The 21,033-nt window shown below is 41.7% G+C and overlaps 1 protein-coding gene across 1 annotated transcript; it reads left to right on the forward strand.

The window, feature by feature from the left end:
- Positions 1-1,579: 1,579 nt before the first annotated feature.
- Positions 1,580-20,215, forward strand: LOC119855977 (protein FAM240B-like). Its single transcript, XM_038402986.2, has 3 exons — positions 1,580-1,781; positions 18,311-18,453; positions 19,946-20,215. Exons 1-3 carry the CDS (start codon positions 1,635-1,637, stop codon positions 20,022-20,024), a joined length of 369 nt encoding a protein of 122 aa, XP_038258914.2. The 5' UTR covers positions 1,580-1,634; the 3' UTR covers positions 20,025-20,215.
- Positions 20,216-21,033: the final 818 nt, after the last annotated feature.

Raw genomic sequence — 21,033 nt, forward strand, 5'->3', positions numbered from 1 at the left:
AGGAAACATTTTGTGGATTCTACAGAGGTCCATGTTAATGGCACTAAGCAGGTGTTTACAGTATATTTCTGAGCCACAGAAGGGGAGCAACATATTAACAGTTTATGGTATACTGCTTCATGGAGATTTGCTAATGGAGTGAACAAAGACTGATACAACCAAAATAATTTTCACCAAATGTAAGGCTTCGTCTACACCTCAGACAAATTAAAAAACATTCCAACCCATTTTAGATACTGCCAGCAGTGTCTTGTGTACACTAGCACTCAAGCAATTTTAAAACGGATTCAGGTGAACCAACTGCCTGTTTTTTTGAGTAGATGTAATTAAGGTCAATAACAGAAAAAAGCAGTCAAAGTAATCTTGCATCTGGTTATAATATTATAATACACACACACAGAGGTAGAATATGTGTGTGTAATATTTGCTTGTGATTTCCAAAGACGTTACCGACCATTTTTTAAATAGAAATACTATTGCCAGATCAGTCTTTGCTGAGTTAGGCCTGATCCCGCAAGCACTTGAACATATGCTTAACTTTAAGTACATGCATGTCTGCAGGATCATGAACTTACAGCTTATAGTAACTTTGCTGTTTATAGGTCATTTTCATGGGAGTTACTAAAACACACGTATATATATCATATATATATATCAGACTTGATCTCTATGGCTCTTCATAATAATATGAGTTTTATTTTTAAAGGGCCTGTACTTTAAAGGGAAAAAAAATGTACATTAAAAACGGCTTTAAATGTTTAACAGATCAATCTATTTGTAATAAATTGAAATGGTGCTCTATAAAAAAAGTTACAGCAATTAGGGTTTTGATCAACTTTTTTATATTTATGGAGTTTGGCTATAAGGCTAGCTACAGTAAAAACCTTTTAAAATCTGAACTACAAAAGCACAGACCTAAAAATACTAATGCCTGTGGCTTTATCTGCTTGGAGTTTGAAATATGACAGCAAAGGAAGGTTAAAGTAATCAGTGACGTTATAAATACCACTTAAGCTAAGTGTCACGTATGGTATTTTAGCAATATAGATGGATACAATGAAAACTGAGATTGGGGTCTACATCTGTCATTAAACAAATGTACGAAATCTTTTCTCTGAAATATAAGAATTCAAGCGATCATCTATAATAGAGTTGTAACAACTCCAAATGATGAAACTAGTGCTAGTATAACACCTTTTTGCAGCTAACATTAACAGAACAGACTCCTGTGACTATTGTCTTGAGAGAACAGGCTGTGTGATATGTCATAATCAAGCACACATCTTTAGATCAGCAGCTCAAAAGAACAGCATACTTCTACAAGGCACCCTCTAATGCAAAACCAAGTGTAATTTGTCGCATCAGCCCAGACACCATTACAGCCAAGATGGTCATATGGAATTTTTCAAGCTTCACAGGACAAATATTAGAATGGGTGTATTTTAAAGAATAATTCCTAGCTCTTGCCAAGTCATGCTCTCTGTGGTATCTGCCAGAGTGGGAGGGAGGCATGCTCTCAAGGGGCCTGTGTTTCATGGTCATCTCAGGCAGGGGGCTGCAAAGTTCATTAAATGAGGCTGATCTTATCTCTCTACTAGTTCTGTTCAAAATAGCCTTGATACGATGAAGGATTTATGTTACCCCCACTTCAAATAAAAAGTACTGAGGGATGGATTTCATTGCTGCCCTGTGGCACTGTAGAAGCCAGGGCTGCACTTGCAATATTCATCACTGGTTTGTGTCACACAGAGGATTTATTGCAGGAAGAATCCATCTCCAAGGTAAGTAAGGATTTGTTTTTCATAATACATTTCATCATCTTAATGTCGCAAGAGGTAAGTACCTTCTCTAACTTTAATTCTTATACAAGTATATTCAAATAAAGGTCAAGGTGTGAGGCAAGCCAGGGAATGGTGCCCAGTTTAACAGCATTCTGGAAAAGATTAGAAGTATTGACACAGAAAATATATTTTAGGATGAGGTCCCTTGGCACAGCACTGGACAAAACACCAATGGGTGTCTCTGTATATTCTAGATTGGTGTGCCAAATGGCAGCTGGGGTTACACATACTTCTTCTGCAAAGACTTTCAATCATTATCCATTAGATGGAAGATTTTTTTAAAAAAAATAGACACCCAAACCTGAGTGTGGACCTCTCTCCTGTCTGGTATGCTGTGTCAAAATTCTCTCATCTGATGAAGAACATGAGCTGCAGACAGGATCTGTTGTCTTCCTTGATCCCACAGCATCAAGCCCTCCCACTCAACAATCATCATTTAGGATCTTAACATAAGTTTTCATAGACAATAATTTATGCTATTTACCAAGAGCCCTAAATTCAGCAAATCACAGGATCAGGTTTCAGATGGGACAGGTGGGGAAAAACTCATGTACTACAGACAATACTTGATCAAGAAAACAAACTACACCTGCTTTAAATTAAAAGAAAGTCAATAATAGATGGACAGAGTGATGAATAGCTCAGAAAATGGTAATAATTCAAACATGGTCTGATGTGCTACTCTTGTGTAAGTGCTCATGCACATAAGTAGTCTTATTGAAGTCAATGGGTCTACACTCAAAAGTGCTCATCTCAGTGTAAGGGTCCCACATGCAGGCCCTAAATATTTTTGACCTTTGGGAGGGGAGGACAGAGAAAATGAGGCCAACTGAGGACAAAGATAACTGAAAAAAACCTTCAGTACATGACATTATAAAAGCATTGATGCTGCTGTCTTAGACGGAGTAGTCTCCACTCTCCAGAGATTAACCATAATAGCAGCATTACAGATATCATACTACACGAGTCAGCTGCCAGTAGCCTTGCATTATTCCAGATTTATTTCACACAGTGCTATTATGTGAGAAAATGTCTCAGGAAAACTAGTCTGTGCTGTGTTTTAGGGCAGTCTGCCAAGAATCAGCATGTTCAGATTCTGGCAAATGGGACAGAGTGATCAATATTTTGCAGAAAACAAAAGTCTTACAGTGGTGCTATTAACAGGAAGGACTGGCAAACTTTAGAGTGTTGTGTGATACTGGTATGCAAATGTTTCCTTCTAACATGAATGTTTCAAAAGGAGTACTTGTGGCACCTTAGAGATTAACAAATTTATTTGAGTGAGCTGTAGCTCACGAAAGCTTATGCTCAAATAAATTTGTTAGTCTCTAAGGTGCCACAAGTACTCCTTTTCTTTTTTGCGAATACAGATTAACATGGCTGCTACTCTGAAACCTGTTATGAATGTTTCAGTGTCTATTCTCTTGATGTATGCAAGTAGCTCCCATTAAAATGAGTCAGAGTCATACTCAAACATGGTTCTTATTCTGAAGTTCTTGTGCACAGAAAACTCTCCTTGACTCCCTTGGGATTTACACTGGCCACAGATAGGAAAGAGAACATATGCTTCAAATATTACTTCGCTCAAGTCCCCTTGTCTGTCTAATATTCTGGGACCAACATGGCTACAACACTGCATACCTCGAATTCTGTCAAGTGTAGAAGGAAAAATAGATGTGTGCAAGGGAATAAAACAATCCAGAGTTCTGTTCTTTCACTGATGTCTGTAGACAGTGCTACGCTGAACCATGCTACTCTTATCTAAGTACTCGATGATTCTTGGGTCTAAATGAAAAATTGTGCTTATCCAAAATACATACATAAAAACCACCTTCTTTTTAACTACAGAGATACACTGCAATATAGATACACATTTGGGTTTCTAAGACGAAGTCCCATTAAAATAAGTTCTAGTATTGTAGTTTCAGGAAGACCCCAATACTACTGATTTTCTGAATACCATTGGGGGATAGGCTGTGCAATGCAATTGCCCTGTAATGATGAGAGTCCAGGTACCAGTGATTCTAAAGGTGGTGTATTTTATTTCATTGAAAGTCATCCTGTTTGGAAAATATATTCCTCATAGCTTCTAGCCATACGACTCATGATGGACAAATCCTGACCATACTTTGCAGCTCCCCAGCATGCAGCTAGCCAAAACTCTATAACTAGCCACTCTTTCCTTTCTCATGAAGCTTCCCAAAAATCAGACCAACTCCCTGTGTTCTTATATTTTGGCCCCACAATGTAATGACTGATAGAGCTGGCTGGAAAATGGATTTTTCATACCACAAAAAAATTTGAGATTTCAAGATTTTGTTTCATCCCAATTCAGGACAAAAAGTCATAATTGTTTGTGAGCTGACATATTCCAAAAAAAATTTGTTTGGACTCAATTCACTGAATATTGAAAAATTTGAAATGTTTTGTTTCAATTGTGATCTGTTTATTATTAATTATTATTAAAATATATAAAATATAATAAATTTCAAAACGAGAAGTCATTTCAAAATGAAAAATCAACGTTCTGTTCTGAAAATGTTGAAAGAGCAGACCTCTTTGAAGTGCTTTGTTTCAAAACATTTTTTAAAAGGGAAAATGTTGTCAAAAATCAACACATTCCCCTGAAATTACTCTGTTTCAACAAATCATCATTTTGCAACATAAAAATATTCCCATGGAAAATTTCCAACAAGCTCCAATTACTATGCACCCCAGAATTTACAGATAAAACTCTTGATATGTCTGCAAACATTGGTACATTTCCTTAAACCCACAAAATTGTTGCAGCTTTTCCATCACAAATTTTAAAGGAACAATGTCTGGTAATATTTACTATACAACTTCCGCGCCCCCCCCCCTTTAAATAGGGAACATTTTCTGCTTTATCCTTGCAACTACTTTTCTTCCCACATACAGATTTTTGTCCAGGATCTGAAAACCAAACTGAGATTTAAAACTATAATGGAAACTGGTATTTCAGATCTCGTAATACAATAATTCTTTGCGTATCGATGGGATCTAAAATGAATCCTCAAACACGCATCTGAGATAAGAATTGCCACCCCTATTTTGCAAATGAGGAAGTCAGTGGCAGAGCCAATAATAAAAATGGGGGGGGGACACATCCTAATTACCAGTCTTACTGTCTACCTCTAAACAGCATTCCTAGTATTTCAGTCAAATGTCAACAATGACATTATATATATATTTCCCAGATTTCTCTGCTGTGCAATTTCTGTATTTATCCAGCATATCTATATTATGAAGTGTACTTGCTAAGCAAACTACATGTAAGGGAATATGAATACACAATTGGAATTTTATAGCAGGAGATGAATAATACCTAGAAACCCCAGGTAGAATGAATTGGCAGTAGCAATCTGGATATGACCAATATAGAAAGATTTTTTACAGCAATGAGAAAAAAGCAGATAGTGTGCAGTACTGGTGATGACTATAAATACTTTTAGTACACTCTGTACTGGTCTGCAAGGAACCACAAAACTTAAATATATCATTACAATAAATTCCAACAGGATCTCTTTCTTTGTATAGCATTCTCTCAGTGTCTGAGACATGAACTCTCAGAGATCTTATCAGAACCATTGGTTTTTTATTTTTCTTCTATTATTTATATCATTATATTATTTAAATTGTCTCTGATCTCTTTGTTGCAGAGTTCTCCCTTTCCGACCATCTCCTTCAACATTGCCATCAGCCCCCTCCATCATGCCCAGGCTCTTGGCCTTTCTGTGATTTCCAGGGCCTCTGTGCTAATGATTTCCTGTCTGCTTTCAGCCCTCTTCTCCCTATCCTCTCTTCCCTTTCTTCATCATGGTTGCTGACACTTCCATTAATCACTCTGCACCACCCTTGATTCTTTTGTCCCTCTCTCCCATCTCAAGGTCAATCCTGCCAACTCCCAGCCCTGGCTCACTCCCAACATCCGTCCACTTCCTTTGCTCCTGCTCTAGTGTTGCAGAGCATCTGTGTTGGAAATCCTATGATCAGGCCAACTTCCTCTGTTACAAATTCATTCTCTGCTCTTTCAGTTCAGAACTCTAGTTCTCAAATTTAATTGAATCTTTCACCCACAATCCCAGCTGCCTTTTCACAACCTTTGACTCATTCCTTAAGCCTTCCCCTGTCTCCACTTCTCTCTCTGCACAGGAACTTGCTGACTTCTTCCAAGAGAAAACTGACAAAATATAATGTAACGTTCCCCCTCCTGTTAGCTCACCTTCCCTTTCCCTGTAGAATCCTTTCCTGCCTTTTCCTGATCACAGGCACAGAAATTTGTCATCTGCTCTCCTCCTCTAACCAATCCACTTGCCCCAGTGACCGTGTCCCAGCTTCAGATCTCCCTCGTACCCACTCTCAACTCCTTCCTTGCTCTTTTCCTTAACTTCTCACTCTCCTCTAGTTCTTCCCACTCACAATACAAGCATGCTCTAGTCTCTCCCATCTTAAAAAAAAGCAAACAAAAAACTTGATCCTACTGGCCTCTGCAACTAGAACCCCATCTCTCTTCTCCCTTTCCTTGCTAAGATCATTGAATGCCCTGTCTACAATTGCTGTCTCAAGTTCCTCTCCTCCAATTCCATCCTAGACCTTCTCCAATCCAGCTCCTGCCCCTGACATTCAACTGAAATCACTCTCATCCAAGTCTCTAACAACTTCTTCCAATCTAAAACTCAGAACAAGTATTCCATCTTCATCCTTCTTGACAAGTCAGTCGCCTTTGACACAACTGAACATGCTCTTCTTCTCAAAATTTTGTCCTCTCTTGGCTTTTGTGACTCTGTCCTCTACTGTTTCTCCTTGCACCTTCATAATCATTCCTTCAGTGTGTCCTTTGGATCCTCCTCATCTATCCTCCAATTTTCTATGAGGGTTCTCCTGGGGCTTGTCCCTGTTCCTTTCTCTTCTCCTTCTACACCTTTTCTTTGGGCAATCTCATCTGCAAGCAAAAATTCCAATACCATTTCTATTCTGAGGACTCACAGATTTGCTTCTGTATTTCAGACCACTCTCCTTCTGTCCAAACTATAATTCTGGCCTGTGTCTGACATCTCCTTATGGATGTCTAGCCATTGTCTCAAGGTAAACATGACTAAAACATAGCTTCTAATCTCACACACACACACACACACTCTCCCTTTCTTGACCACAGTGGGCAATGCCACCATCCTGCCTGTCACTCAGGCCCATAACCTAGGCATCATCTTCAACTCAGACCTCTCTCTAGGTCCTCACATCCAGGTTATGTCTAAATCTTGCCAGTTCTCTAAGATACAGCCTTTCCTATCCATCCACAGAGCTAAAACTCTTGTCCAAGCTCTCCTTTTTTTACATCTCAGTTATTGCAACATCCTTCTGTCTGACCTTGACAAGAGAAATGTTGCCCTACTCAGACCCATTTAGAATGCTGCTGCAAAGATCATTTTCCTAGCCCATTACTTTGGCCAGAGCACTTTTGTTTCTAAATCCCCACACTGGCTACACCGTCTCTATTGTAACAAACATAAGCTGCTTGTATCCACTTTCAGGACCCTTCACAGTCAGTCCCCATCCTACCTATCATTTCCCTATGATGTCCTGGGTCTCAGTTCCAGGCCTGTGAGTTTCCAGACAGCCATCGCATCCTGGCTACCAACTGACATCTGCTGAAACCTGGAGGGCAGAGGAGCTAGCAGGACTATAGCCTCAGCCAAGACACCACCCTTAGGAGCCATGATTGGAGAATTGCCCAGCTCCACCAATTGGTCCATCCATGCTATTTAAGCCAGAAGGAGGCACAGGAAGTTTTCTAAGCAACTAGATAATTCACTGCAGCTACTTTTGCCTGTTTTCTGCATTCTGCACCCAACTCTGTGGCTCCAGCTCTGGCTCTGACTCTCTGCTTCAATTCCTGACTCTGATTCTGGCATGACCCCTGGCTTTGGTAATCGGCAGTTGACTCTTGTCCAGATCCTCAATTCCATTTCCCAATCTGGATGCCTGCTCTGCCCACTAGATCTGACTCCTGGTCTGACCACTAGGAAAGACTGCCTACATCCCAGGATCCTATACTCCCATTCAGTATTGAGCTATCAATGCTGACCTCCAGTTGGGTGACACCAGCCTCCTTTGCCCACTTGTTACATTTTCAAATTCCTTTGTGCTGTCTCCCATGTCCCACTCTTGAGAAATGCTCTCCGTAAACATCTGCAGAGCTACCTGATCATGCACATTCCAGTCCCTCCTTAAACTCTCTTTTGCCAGGACACCTGCCAAAAAAATTGACAATGGCTAGGCTGCTGGTGTGCAGAGACCACAGCCTAACTCACTCACCAATAGTGTCTAATTGTTTCCTTGTACTCCCTTTCTATCTGTCTGTCCCCGTCTATTGTCTCATGTCTCATGCTTAGATTGAGGGCAGCTAACACCTTTTTGGTTCTGTGCTTGTATAGCACCTAGCACAGTCCATGACTAGGTCTCCTATGTTTTGTATGGTCATACAAATAATAACGAAAGAAAAATAATAGGCCTTTTCCTTGTAACAATACTCAAGAAGTTGAGGCCTTGCTACGGAGAAGACATTCACCTGAAGTTAGCAAGAAGAGCATGAGGTATTGCAGGGTCCAGTGGCCTTAGCAGCACCGGATTTGTAATACCATCTATGCAAGATACATAAATTAAGTCTTGCTTGGGTTTAGTCATTTCCCAATTCTGGCAGAAAACAACTTGGGGTTTATGCTGGTATAAGGGAAAGCAGAATCTGGACCACTCTTGTCCCCAGTAGTGCTTCATCCCTGATGCCTCAGAGGAAGACAATGACCCACCAATTGCTCTAGATCAGAGGTTCTCAAACTGTGGTCCATGGACCACCAGTGGTCTGCGAGCTCCAGGTGGTCCACAGATAGTTCCCCCTAAGGTGCACGCCTGGGTGGCCGCACACGAGAGAATGAAGGGCCACCCACCTAATTAGTAGAGCCACACAGGCGTAGCTCCACTAATTAGGTGGCTGGACCCTGGAGAAGATGTGCATGTAAGGTGAGGTGGTGGCCTTGGGGGGGAATAGAGGGTAGGTGGCAGAGGGCAGGGGGGTGAGAAGAGGGTGTGGGGGGAATTTGGAACGTGTAGGACTGTGGTGGCCAGAGAAAAAGGTGATTTTCCCCAGCTCCAGGGCTGCTGGGGAGAGACCCTGCTCCTTCCCAGCCCAGCTTAGTGGCTGCCACAGCCCAGGAAACCCCCTCCTTCCCAGCCCCAGCTTGGGAGCTGCCACGGCCGGGGAGAGAGGGCACATCTATCTCATTAGAAAGATTAAGACTATGGATATTAAAATATGAGTTGTGTGCTTTCATTTGTAGAACAAAAAAAGTTAATTATTTTTAAGGTTTTTTTGTATAGCACTTTTATCCAAAGCGCTTTACAATAGTTAGCTAACGGTACAAACATCATTTGGAAAGACCATTAAGTGGTCCGCCGAGACCCTTAGCAATTTTCAAGTGGTCCACGGAAAAAAAAGTTTGAGAACCACTGCCCTAGACAACTGTACTGTGATTTATACATGGAGAAAAAATGTCTTTGTGACCCCTGCAGGTGAGTATACTTATACTAAAACATGACGGATTTAAAAATCTTGTAAAATGTTGAGTTGTATCCCTGGATATCAACTTTCTATCTATGCTAGCGAAGCCCCTTTTTATCTACTCTTTTCTAATAAAGGAACTTGAGTTCCAATTCCTTATATGGAAAGGTATTTTTCTGCTAATGGTAATTGTGTTTCATAGAATCAGTGAGTTCCAGCCTCTAGCTATTGATCTTCCACTTACAGAAAAGTCAAGGTGTCACTATTTAACTCCTCTTGTATTCCACTTGTTAGTCCCAATAACATTACTAGTGTTTCCAAATAGCACTGTCAGTAACATAGTTTTCCTACCCTGGGAGGTATACCTTTGCAAATTAAATTTAAAAATAATCAATGCACTCTAATATGATTGAATCTAAAAATAAGCAATCATATTAATCTTGTGTAGGAAAAACCCCTTCTAAAGTCATTCCAGCTATTTCTTTCATTTGGGAGCAGTCTGTTTTGGTCCAGCTTGTTTTCAGCCAGGGCTATGTCAAAAATGATTGCCTGTGAGTGAGTTTCTCATTGTCCTTTGGAAGGATTGTCACCAGAGGCTTAAAATTAAATCTCTTTCAGTCAGAACAATTGCAGTTATGGCAGGCCAGCTCAGGTCAGTCCTAACTCCTGAGATTTACAAGAGGGCTACTTCGAGCTCTTTACATACTTTAACAAAACATTACTGTGTTACTGTACACATTTCATTACATGCAGAGATCCTGAGTTCAAGCTGTGTTCAGTGTCCACTTCCAAGTCAGCATCTCACTTCTCCCCTGTTCAAAGTTAGCATCTCACTTCTCCCCAGTTCTTCTCCCCTATTCTCACCTCTCCCCTCTCCTTTATCTGAGAAGCTCTTTTATGTTTACTGTGTTAAACAAGATTTTTTAAAATGGAAATAGAATTTGTATGGAAGACGGGCCCAATTTGTCTTTGCTGGCATAAAGGGAAAAGAGGGCAGGGTTAAGGTCCCCCTGCTGAGTGAATAGAATTGACATAGCAACTAGACACTCATGCCCAGCCCATGCTAGGCAACTCAGGCTTGCACAGCTTGGGCTACAGGGCTGTTCAATTGCTTGTAGACTCCTGGGCTCAGCCTGGGGCCAGGCTCTAGGACAGAAGTGGGCAAACTACGGCCCGTGGGCCACATCCGGCCTGCAGGACCCTCCTGCCTGGCCCCTGAGCTCCTGGCCCGGGAGGCTAGTCCCTGGCCCCTCCCCTGATGTTCCCCCCTCCCATGCAAACTCAGCATGCCGTGCCGGAGCAACGCTCTGGACGGCCAGGAAGCACAGTAGCAGAGACGCAGCCTGACCTGGTGCTCTGGGCAGCACGGCTGTAGCGCCGCCAGCCACCGGTGCTCCAGGCAGCGCAGTAAGGGAGCAGGGGCGGTTGGATAGAGGGCAGGGGAGTTGGGGGTGGTGGGTAGGGCACGGGGGTGTGGCTAGGGGTCAGGGGTCAGAGGGCAGGAAACAGGGAGGTTGGATGGGGCAGGCGTCCTGCGGGGCAGTCAGGGGTGGGGGATTTGGGCGCGGTCAGGGGACAGGGAGCAGGGAGAGGTGGATGGGGTAGGAGTCCCGGGGGAGCTGTCAGGGGGTGAGAAGTGGGGGGGTCAGATAGGAAGTGGGGGCCAGGCCACACCTGGCTGTTTGGGGAGACACAGCCTCCCCTAACCGGCCCTCCATACAATTTTGGAAACCGGATGTGGTCCTCAGGCCAAAAAGTTTGCCTGACCTTGCTCTAGGACCATGCAGAGTGGGAGGGCCCCAGAGCTCAGGCTCCAGCCCAAGCCCAGAAGTCTACTACACAGCAATGAAACAGCCCTGCAGACCAGCCCTGTGAGCCAGAGTCGGCTGGCACGAACCAGCTGCAAGTTTTTCTTTGCTGTGTAGACATACCTATAGAGGGCTTCTCAGGCAGATGCAGATCCACTCCTTGCAGAAGCCCCTGGCACAGGGGCAGCATTCTGTTACTGGCCAGAGATTAGCAGGTGGAGTAGCCAGGGTATCCCATTGTGCAGCTGAATTCAGATACATGAGCATGTGAAGGACCAAGAAAACAAGAGGTCAATCATTTTGGAAGGTTTGGGGCAGGAATCCTATAAGCATGTGTGTTAATTGAGGCAAACAGTAAAAGCACTGGAATTTGAAACAGATAGGAAGATTCAGTTTTCAAAAACTACTGAATATTCATGTGCTAAATTTTCAAAGCTCTGGTGTTAAGAAGGGCAGTGAATAACCCTTTTATAGGGCCAGACTGTGTCCTGCATAGGTGGTGCTGCAGAGCTGCAATGCCCAAGCAGCCCTGAGCCAGATTCTAGGTTTGTCCAGCTACAAGAATGGGGGAAAAAGCCTAACCGCAAATTAATCCACATTTGAACATACAATAAAAAGCTTGATACGAGTGACAGGATAGGCTAGATCTTATTTTACCTGAGCAAGTGAACCCACCTCAGAATGACTCATACACACAGAAAAGTGTCATGATCCAAATGTAGCATACAGCACATTAATAGCACTTCAGACTCCAGACTGTTCTAAAATTCTTCCCAGTATTTCTGCACAGAATATCAGGTGACTTAACAGTGAAGACTAATGCAGAACCCCTTCTTTTGATAGCTTACAAGGTGTTATTTCAACATATACTTTGGTTCTTTTAATGGTTAAGAACAAACAAAAATCACTATTTATATCAGGAGCAAGAAGACAGTCAATAAAACTTGAAAGACAGGATAGTTATAACAGATAAAAGGAAAAACTTTTTTTCTGTGAGTTACATTTAGCCTTTGGAACCCATTGCCACAAGGTATAATTAAGACCAATAGCTCAGCAGGATTCAAATAATGAATGGACAATAAGAACATTCATGGCTATATTAATCAAGAATTTATAAGAATAAGAAAGAACTATAAACCCTTATGCTTCAGGCTATAAGCCCACATCTGACTGAGGAAGTTAGGAAATAATGTCCCCTATGGAAAAATACTCCTAATTGCTTGCTTACGGGCTCTTTTTCTTTTTCCCTTTTTTTAAGAACCTGATACTGGTCATTCTCAGAAACAGAATACTGGACTAGAAGGACGATTAGTCTGATTGAGATTGGTAAATGCTGAGATATACTCCTACATTTGTAACATTCTGCTGTGCTTAGAGAAAACTAGAAAGAAGTAATTTTTTTCATTGACACATGAAACAGAAAAAGAAATAAGGAGATTTTCAAAAGCAACCAAAACGTTTGTGGGCATAACTTTTAATCAAGAAATAATGGAACCCATAATTTTCTTGCAGCATACAATTGTACCTGCAATTAATCCCAAATACAAATGTCAGCCCACATATATCTATCAGATTTACTGAAGTGAGCTGTAGCTTATGCTCTAATAAATTTGTTAGTCTCTAAGGTGCCACAAGTACTCCTTTTCTTTTTGCGAATACAGACTAACACGGCTGCTACTCTGAAACCTTACTCAACATGTCACCTTCAGAAAAGCGACTACCATAGTGAAGTCTTTCTGAAAATCAGACTTAAAATGAACAGTCCCAATAATTCAGGGGAAATGGGTTGGCAAATAAGGGGGTTTTCAAACTCAGAAACTCAAGAAGAACACAAAGTCACAGCAAAATCTCAAAAAGAAAAGAAAACAATCCCTTCAAAAAAAGAAAATGAGTACTTGTGGCACCTTAGAGACTAACAAATTTATTAGAGCATAAGCTTTCGTGAGCTACAGCTCACTTCATCGGATGCATCGGAAAATGCATCCGATGAAGTGAGCTGTAGCTCACGAAAGCTTATGCTCTAATAAATTTGTTAGTCTCTAAGGTGCCACAAGTACTCCTTTTCTTTTTGCGAATACAGACTAACACGGCTGCTACTCTGAATCCCTTCAAAGAGGCTATTTTTGTTCTGAGCTCCTAGTCTCTTTGTAGTATGTGTCACATTTTCTCATAAAACAACTGAATCTCTAAATAGATTATATAAACATTACAAGCTAAAATTACATAAAATTACAAGCTCCCAGCTTTGCTTTTCATACCATGCCTGGCAGGTGAATGGCAGCAATTTCTTCAAGCTTTTCCAAGCAAGCCTATAAGGACTATTTTACTAGCTCTCTGCAGCTCTGATTAAAATAAATTACAAATAATTGCTACAAATTCAGACAAGGCATAAAAACCCTACATACTTGTTAAAAATTAAATGTTGTGGAAGATGGTTGTAATGACATTTTCATGCAAAACCACATCATTTGGAAAGCAGGATGTATAAGTATAATCTAAAACCCGTTCCATGCTTAATGAAGACTAGAAAGGGATATTTTTGGAAATAATGACATTTTCTAGCTGTAACATGGGGCGCAGAAGCATTGCTATTAACCCGTTAATAGTCCCATTGAGAGAGAGAGATTATTATTTTATAAAATTTGTCCCCAAATTTATTTCTCAAGCTGATGTTGAATGTAAACTGCCTTGAAGGTACAAGATGACTATCAGAAAGAAATGTAATAAAAGAGACAAAATATATTCAATTAAGATGGCTTTGTTTTGATTTTTTTAAATAACTCATGGGCTTTTGCAATTTTGCATCCTGTATAATCTTTAACCTTCCCCATTTCTGAGAAAAATAAAGGTAAATGCTGTACTGATTAATGGAAAGACCAATAGAACTCTATCCCTTCAATACAGTGGCCTACTGTAGCCATTTTACGGTCTCTAGTACAAGTTCAACAATAACTCAACTTCAGAATGAATAACCTGCTGTCTCATTCCCCCATGCTATTATTGGTCAGTAGAGTTTCTCATTCTCTCTTTGTCTCAGGCTATGTCTATACTAGAAAGATTTTGCTGATACAGCTATAGGCCATGTCTACACTAGTGAGCTTAAAGCAGCACAGCTGTAACGATGCAGCTGCGCCACTGTAAGATCGCACGTGTAGCTGATCTTTGCTGACGGGAGAGAGCTGTCCCGTCAACATAATAAAACCACCCACAATGAGTGGTGGTAGCTATGTAGGTGGGAGAAGCTCTCTCTCCGACATAGCGCAACGCATACTATCACGTATGCCGGCAAAATATATGTCGCTCAGGGATGTGTGTTTTTCACACCCTGAGCAACTAAGTTTTGCCAGCATATCTGGTAGTGTACACATGGCCGTATTGGGACAGCTATACCAGCAGAGCCTCCAGTGGAGATGCAGCTTATATACCGTCATAAGGAAATCTTTTGAAGGTATAGTTAAACCACCTTCCCAGATGACATAAGCTATAATGGAAGAAGTGCTCTTTTGCCAATATAGTTGTGTTCACACAGAGGTTGGTTGGTTGGGTTTTTTTGCTGGCATAGATATGTCAGTCAGGGATGCAGATTTTTCCACACTCCTGACCAATATAGCTATACTGGCAAGACTTTGTAATGTAGACCTGGTCTCAGGCTATGTCTACATTAGGAGTGCTTTACTAGTATAGGAATACCAGTATACTATACTAGGCAGCAAAATGCTGCTAGCATGGATGCAAACTATACTGGCAAACTGGTGTTTTATATTGGTACCCTCCACAACATGCCTGAGCAAAAGAAAAGCATGAGAAAAATAGCAACGTGGCCACAGCAACAGTATTCAGGAGGTCAGGTGGGTTTGTGCTCCTGCAGGTAACCCATGCTGCTGCATATGCCACCATGGCCACACTCATACTATTATTTTTAGTACATTAGCTCAAGCAGAGCTAATACATATCTGTCTACCCTCCCAGCTGCTGTACAGACTTATCCTACTGGCAGAGCCAATGCCAACCCCACAATGCTGCAGGAATACCACTAAAAGAACCCTCCTAGTCTCTATAAGCACATGAATGTACCACTTGTAATAGTTGGCCAAGCTTGCGAGGCCCTGCCCTCAACTTGATGGAATTTGTCTTTTGTGCCATAACTTTTGAATGCCACATCTGATCTATTCCAAAATTTCAGGAAATGTTCTAGACATCAGTGGCCAGAACCCTCTTGATTTGGAGGGCAATCAGAATGCCAAAAGAGGGAAAAGGGGGACACATAGAGCTCCTGTCATCTCACGATGGCACTCATTAACCCCTTGTAGCATAACATTTCCCCTGTTCATATCTCAGGAGAGTTTAATATGTTGACACACTGAGGTTATGTCTACACTTACAACACTACTGCAGCTTTGCCACTGTACTGTAGCACCTCTGTGTAGACGCTCCATACAATGACGGGAGGGGCTTTCCCATTGCTGTAGGTAATCCACCTCCCTGAGAGGCAGTAGCTAGGTCGACAGAATTCTTCCATCAACCTAGCACTGTCTACATTGAGGGTTAAGTTGGCTTAGACACGCTGTTCAGAGTGTGGATTTTTCACACCTCTGAGAGACATAGCTATGCCAATGTAACTTTTCAGTGTAGACCTGCTGGGGAGCGATGAGGTAGATTCTTAGCTTGCAGGGGCAGCCAGAGGGAGAAGAGAGAGAAGGCTTCATTCATTCCATCTTCCTTCCTAATGTCCTGCCTTCTTAGCCTGCCCCAAGTGGGAAGAAAGATGGCACCAGCCATCCACCCCCTTCCTTCCAATCTGGGAGAAAGAAAGGCAGTCTGGGGTGAGGGAAGAAGAAACACAGGGCTTCACTGGCATGTTGCAGAGAATGGAGGATCATAGCAGAAATGGGGAGAGAGCAATAGAGGAAAACAGAGCTCTAGGTATGGTGAGGAAAATGTGGGACCTTGATGGGGGCAGTGGGGGAGGAGAGAAACATAGCACCCTTGACATGGTGTAGACTAGAGAATGGGGGACCCTGGTGTGGGCATAAGGGAGATTGGACGGGATCAGAATCCCTGACATGCTGTGAAAATGAAGGACCCTGGTGTTGGGGGAGAAGGGAATGGAGAGGAACAGATCCGCTGGTATGGCATGGAGAATGGGGGACTTTACTGTGCAGGGGTACACAGAACCATTAGTGGAGGAAACTGGGGGACCCTAGTGGGGGACACTGCAATAGGGAAAAGAATGGGGGACTCTGGTATGGGAGGAAAGAGATTGGGGGGCACACAGAGACCCTAGCAGGGAGGAGTTGGGGGGAATTGCAGCAAGTCCCTGAAGTAGATGGGGACGGGAGGAGGGAACACGGGGAACACGTTGGGAGCATGAAGGGATGCCAGGAGCATGGCCAGCAGAAGCAACAAAGCATGTAACCCCCTAATATATGTTGTGATTTAGAGCATAATTATGTTAACAAAACAGTAAAGACTATGCAAAAATGGCATTGTCTTATTCTACGGGGCCTATCCAGGAAGGCACTTATTTCTGTATGTAACCTTAAGCCTGGGTACGTGATCCAATACCTTCCATATTCAGGGCCCAGATGTTGCCAAGTTATATCTGTTTTATTTTGTTGATTCAGACCCCAGTGCTCCCATTGATGATTGCACTTAATCACATGCCTGGGCCTGCACTTATGCCCACTTATGTTAATGGCACTTTGGATAGGCACAGAGGTACGCCCTCACGCAGACAATTGCAGGATCAGGCCTACAACGAGGAACACTTCATGAGGCTACCCCTGAAGGGCTACCTCGATTCATTCCATCAGGCTGGGGGAAGGTTTTCACTCACCTCAGTTGTTATTGTTCCCCTTTGCCAAGCAGTAGCAGATTTTGACTCCGACAGATCAGTTTCCCATTTGTAGCAGAAATTGTGGAGTCAGTATTTTCTAGGGAATTTGTTTCCTTACAAAATGTACACACCATCCTGTTTCCTTGAACTAAGATGGCAACACACTGCACAAAGGCAACTGTCTTTTGCATAAACCCTAGCTGAGGCACCGCTTTGCTCCAGCCCCAGAAGCAGCTACCTCCCTTCAATCTCACTGCAAAACTCATGCTTAACACTTAGCCCTCAAGAACAGAAACACAACTAGCCCAAAACTCTTACCAAGAACATCCCTGGCCAGAAAGGTGAACCCTTAACCCTCCTTTTGTGTACTTGCTTTGCAATATAAAAGGAAGCTCTAAAAGGAATAATAACTACACTGAAAGTGCTTTAACCCACACAATACCCTTAACGATTGAGTATGGTTATTGCCTGGCACCCTTAACTCTTCCTCTGGAGAGTTTCACCCTGTTAACCCCAAATGTGCAAGTCATTAACACCCTTTGTTACAACACTACAAAATGTCTCAATATCAACTACAATCAGTGGAAATAAAGTGGAATGAAAGACTAAGCTATTAAGAGTGCTATTAATTTCACGGTAAAGTCTTTGGCCTGTGGAACTTTGGGGGACGTTTCTATAATCTTTGTATAAATAATTAAATAGTCAAATAGAGACGTGCTTGCCTACATCTTGTGGAAGTGTAAAGATACTATGAGAACATACTTGCCAGAAATGGGTTTACTCTTTATCGCAGGTGTTAACATGAACTGGTAATTAGCCTGTTGACAATTTACTTTCAGAGAAACCTTGGAAAAATCTTACAAATGTCAGTTACTTTTACATATATCTCTTTAACTTATGAGCACTGCACACACAAAAAGTCTTCATCATTATGCTAAAGTGAGTGCAGTAACTTTATCCCGAATTGTGCGCTAAAAGGTCACAACCACAATTATATGGAGGTGAAAGATATTTTACCAAAGGAATCATAATTACTGTAGTACAGCATATACCTCAAGTGCCAGCTTTCTGAATGATGAAGTAGAAGCATGATTCATTCCCATTAAGTTCTTCTTTTGCTTCCATGGTAAAAAGACTGCATGTGAATTCAATGTTGTAAAGATCTAAAGCATGCTGCAGTAGCACCATATTCCAGGCAGCAAAATAGAAGAGGACTGGTAACTGGTCATTTGAGTTTTCTCCTTTACAGAAAATGAATAGTCAATATGTGCGCTTTGAAGTGTTTGGATGTGAAACTGAGGAATTAACAGATTTCTGGGAAAAGACAATTGAAAAACAAACTAAGCATCTCCAAATTGAAAAAGAACGTCAACAGAGAAGTGCTCTGCCAAAGTAAGTTGCGTGGGGTGAGGGAAGGGGTGCTTGCTTCTGTGCGTTGGTATTGTAATCCTTTAAAAAAAAAAAAATAAATACATTTAGTGCATGCAATAGATGCCAGGACAGCCCAGGAAATATGGGTTCTCTGTATAATATACAACAACAAAGCTTCATGCGCTGCCCCTTGCCCTGTGTGCCTCAACCATGACCTCAATGGCCATCTCATAAAGACGAGAGAGGGTAGTTTATTCTTGGGCCCTGCTCAAGCCACTAATGCTACCTTTATCCCTCACTGTCTGGTGCTGTGTGGAGCCTCAGTTCAACCACAGTAGAGAATCTGGCCTTAGATCATTTAGCCCGTCTAGCATTGTGTTCTCTAGGAAAAAATGTGAGTTCTTAACTCAGAGTAGCTAATGTAACTAATACAAGGTCAATCCCTAATTAAAACAAGGCAGCTGTAGTTTCAACATGTGTCAGCAGGCCAAGGCAAACCCTAAACTCCTCTCTAGTCTTTACCTCAGCCTGCTAACCTGTGAAAACTATAAACTGCCTTGTCTTCAGAGGATCTTACCTTGTGCTGGTTACCCCGAAGTAAGAACACGCCTTTTTTTTTTTTTTCCCCTAGTGAAGATGCACCTTTTCACACAAGCTGGTTCCAAATAAAGGAAGCGTTCAAAATTCACCCACCCTTTCCCTTTTTTTTTTTTTTTTAAAGTTTAAAATCCAACAGAAGAGGAAGGAAGGATGGATGGTGTTGCAGTTAGTGCCCTGGTCTAGGACATATGAGAGCTCAGCTAAGTTCAGTTCCTGGCTCTGCCTTAGATTTACACTGTAACCTTAGGCAAGTCCCTTAATTTTTCCATCCTCAGCTCCCCACCTGTAAAATTTCTCCCATCTTTTGTCTGTCTTGTCTATTCGCTCTTTGGGCCAGGAACTGTCTTACTATGAATCTGTGCAGTGCCTAGTACAGTGCCTTGATCCTTATTGGGGCCTCTAGGTACTACTGCACTAGAAATGAACTCACACCTCTCGCCTAACTTATCTGGTCAACAAGTAAGAAATATTGTTCCTGGCAAGAATCTTGTAGATTTAACCGTACACAGTCTCTCCTTTGCTTTCAATCTAGTAGTGCCAAAGTAAACCAAGAAACTACTGTAAGAGGTTGTCCAGCAGGTGGCAGCAGCCAATCTTGAGAAACAAGGGATGACATCACAAAGTAGTTTTGTCAGGCCAGGAGAGATGAAAACTAGAGATGACTGAGCCCCAAAGCTCAGGATAGGTTTCCTCATCATGTTAACATTATTCTCAGGGGCATTATGCTCAAAGACACTCCAGATGAGCAGGGTTTGGTAGATCTCCCACTGTTGCTACTGCTGGCGGAGCAGCACCAATGGTAGCAGTGGTGGAAAACGTTAGAAAGATGAGTTTGGTGGATTATCTCAAAGCCCGGAGATGTGCAAGACTGGAGTCTTTTTGGTGATACCAGTGTTTATGTTTCCTGTCTTAGACTCAGAACTGAATGGAAGGAGAGGTTGGAAAAAAGGATACAGATGATGAAGACTCAAAATGAAGAGCCTGCTAGTTGAAGGCTTCTTACACATTTGAGAAAAGAAGGAAAAATGTTTTGCAGAAGAAAACCATAGTGTACCCAATTTATTTTTATTTACAAGCTTACAAGATTTATTTTACAGCACCATTATCATGTAGGGAGTTCATATGTGAAACCTCAACTACTGCTTATGAGACCTATTATCTATGTGACCCCCTAATTCAGTGAGGAGAGAATAAATGTGTATGGATCCTAAATTGTGGTTCCCTAATGCAGACAACTGCCTGGAAAAGGAATTTAATATCATTTTAACGAAATGCTCATTGAAATAATCTCCTGTGTATTTTACTAAATACGCTATTATACGATATTTTACAGCAATTTAATGTTGTGGTTTTCCGTTGAAATTGTTTAATACATTTTTGGGTTTTTGACTACTATGAAACCACAAATATACACAGAGAACAAATACACTTAAAATATATTCATTTATTACTAATACACTTTGAGAGCAGGTCCAATTCCTCCTCCTTATAAGACGGATTGTTTCAAAGTGTATCCGTCTAACCCCTACCACAAATGTGCAATAGCCTTTACTAAAATGGAAGTTTTTCAGTGGAATAATGCTATCCAGTTGCTTCTTTTTTAGAGTGACTGCCACAGGAATAATGCACGGCAAAATGGGTTCTTACAAAACACACAAAAAATCCCTTTCCCTCAATTGCTCAGCTGTCAGTCTCTTGCGATGACATCATTTGACTAAAAGAAAAGGAGTACTTGTGGCACCTTAGAGACTAACAAATTTATTAGAGCATAAGCTTTCGTGAGCTACAGCTCACTTCATCGGAGGCATTTGGTGGAAAAAACAGAGGAGAGATTTATATACATACACACAGAGAACATGAAACAATGGGTTTATCATACACACTGTAAGGAGAGTGATCACTTAAGATAAGCCATCACCAGGGTGATGTGATCACTCTCCTTACAGTGTGTATGATAAACCCATTGTTTCATGTTCTCTGTGTGTGTGTATATAAATCTCT

The sequence above is a fragment of the Dermochelys coriacea genome, chromosome 5, assembly GCF_009764565.3.
Source record: "Dermochelys coriacea isolate rDerCor1 chromosome 5, rDerCor1.pri.v4, whole genome shotgun sequence".
NCBI lineage: Eukaryota > Metazoa > Chordata > Testudines > Dermochelyidae > Dermochelys > Dermochelys coriacea.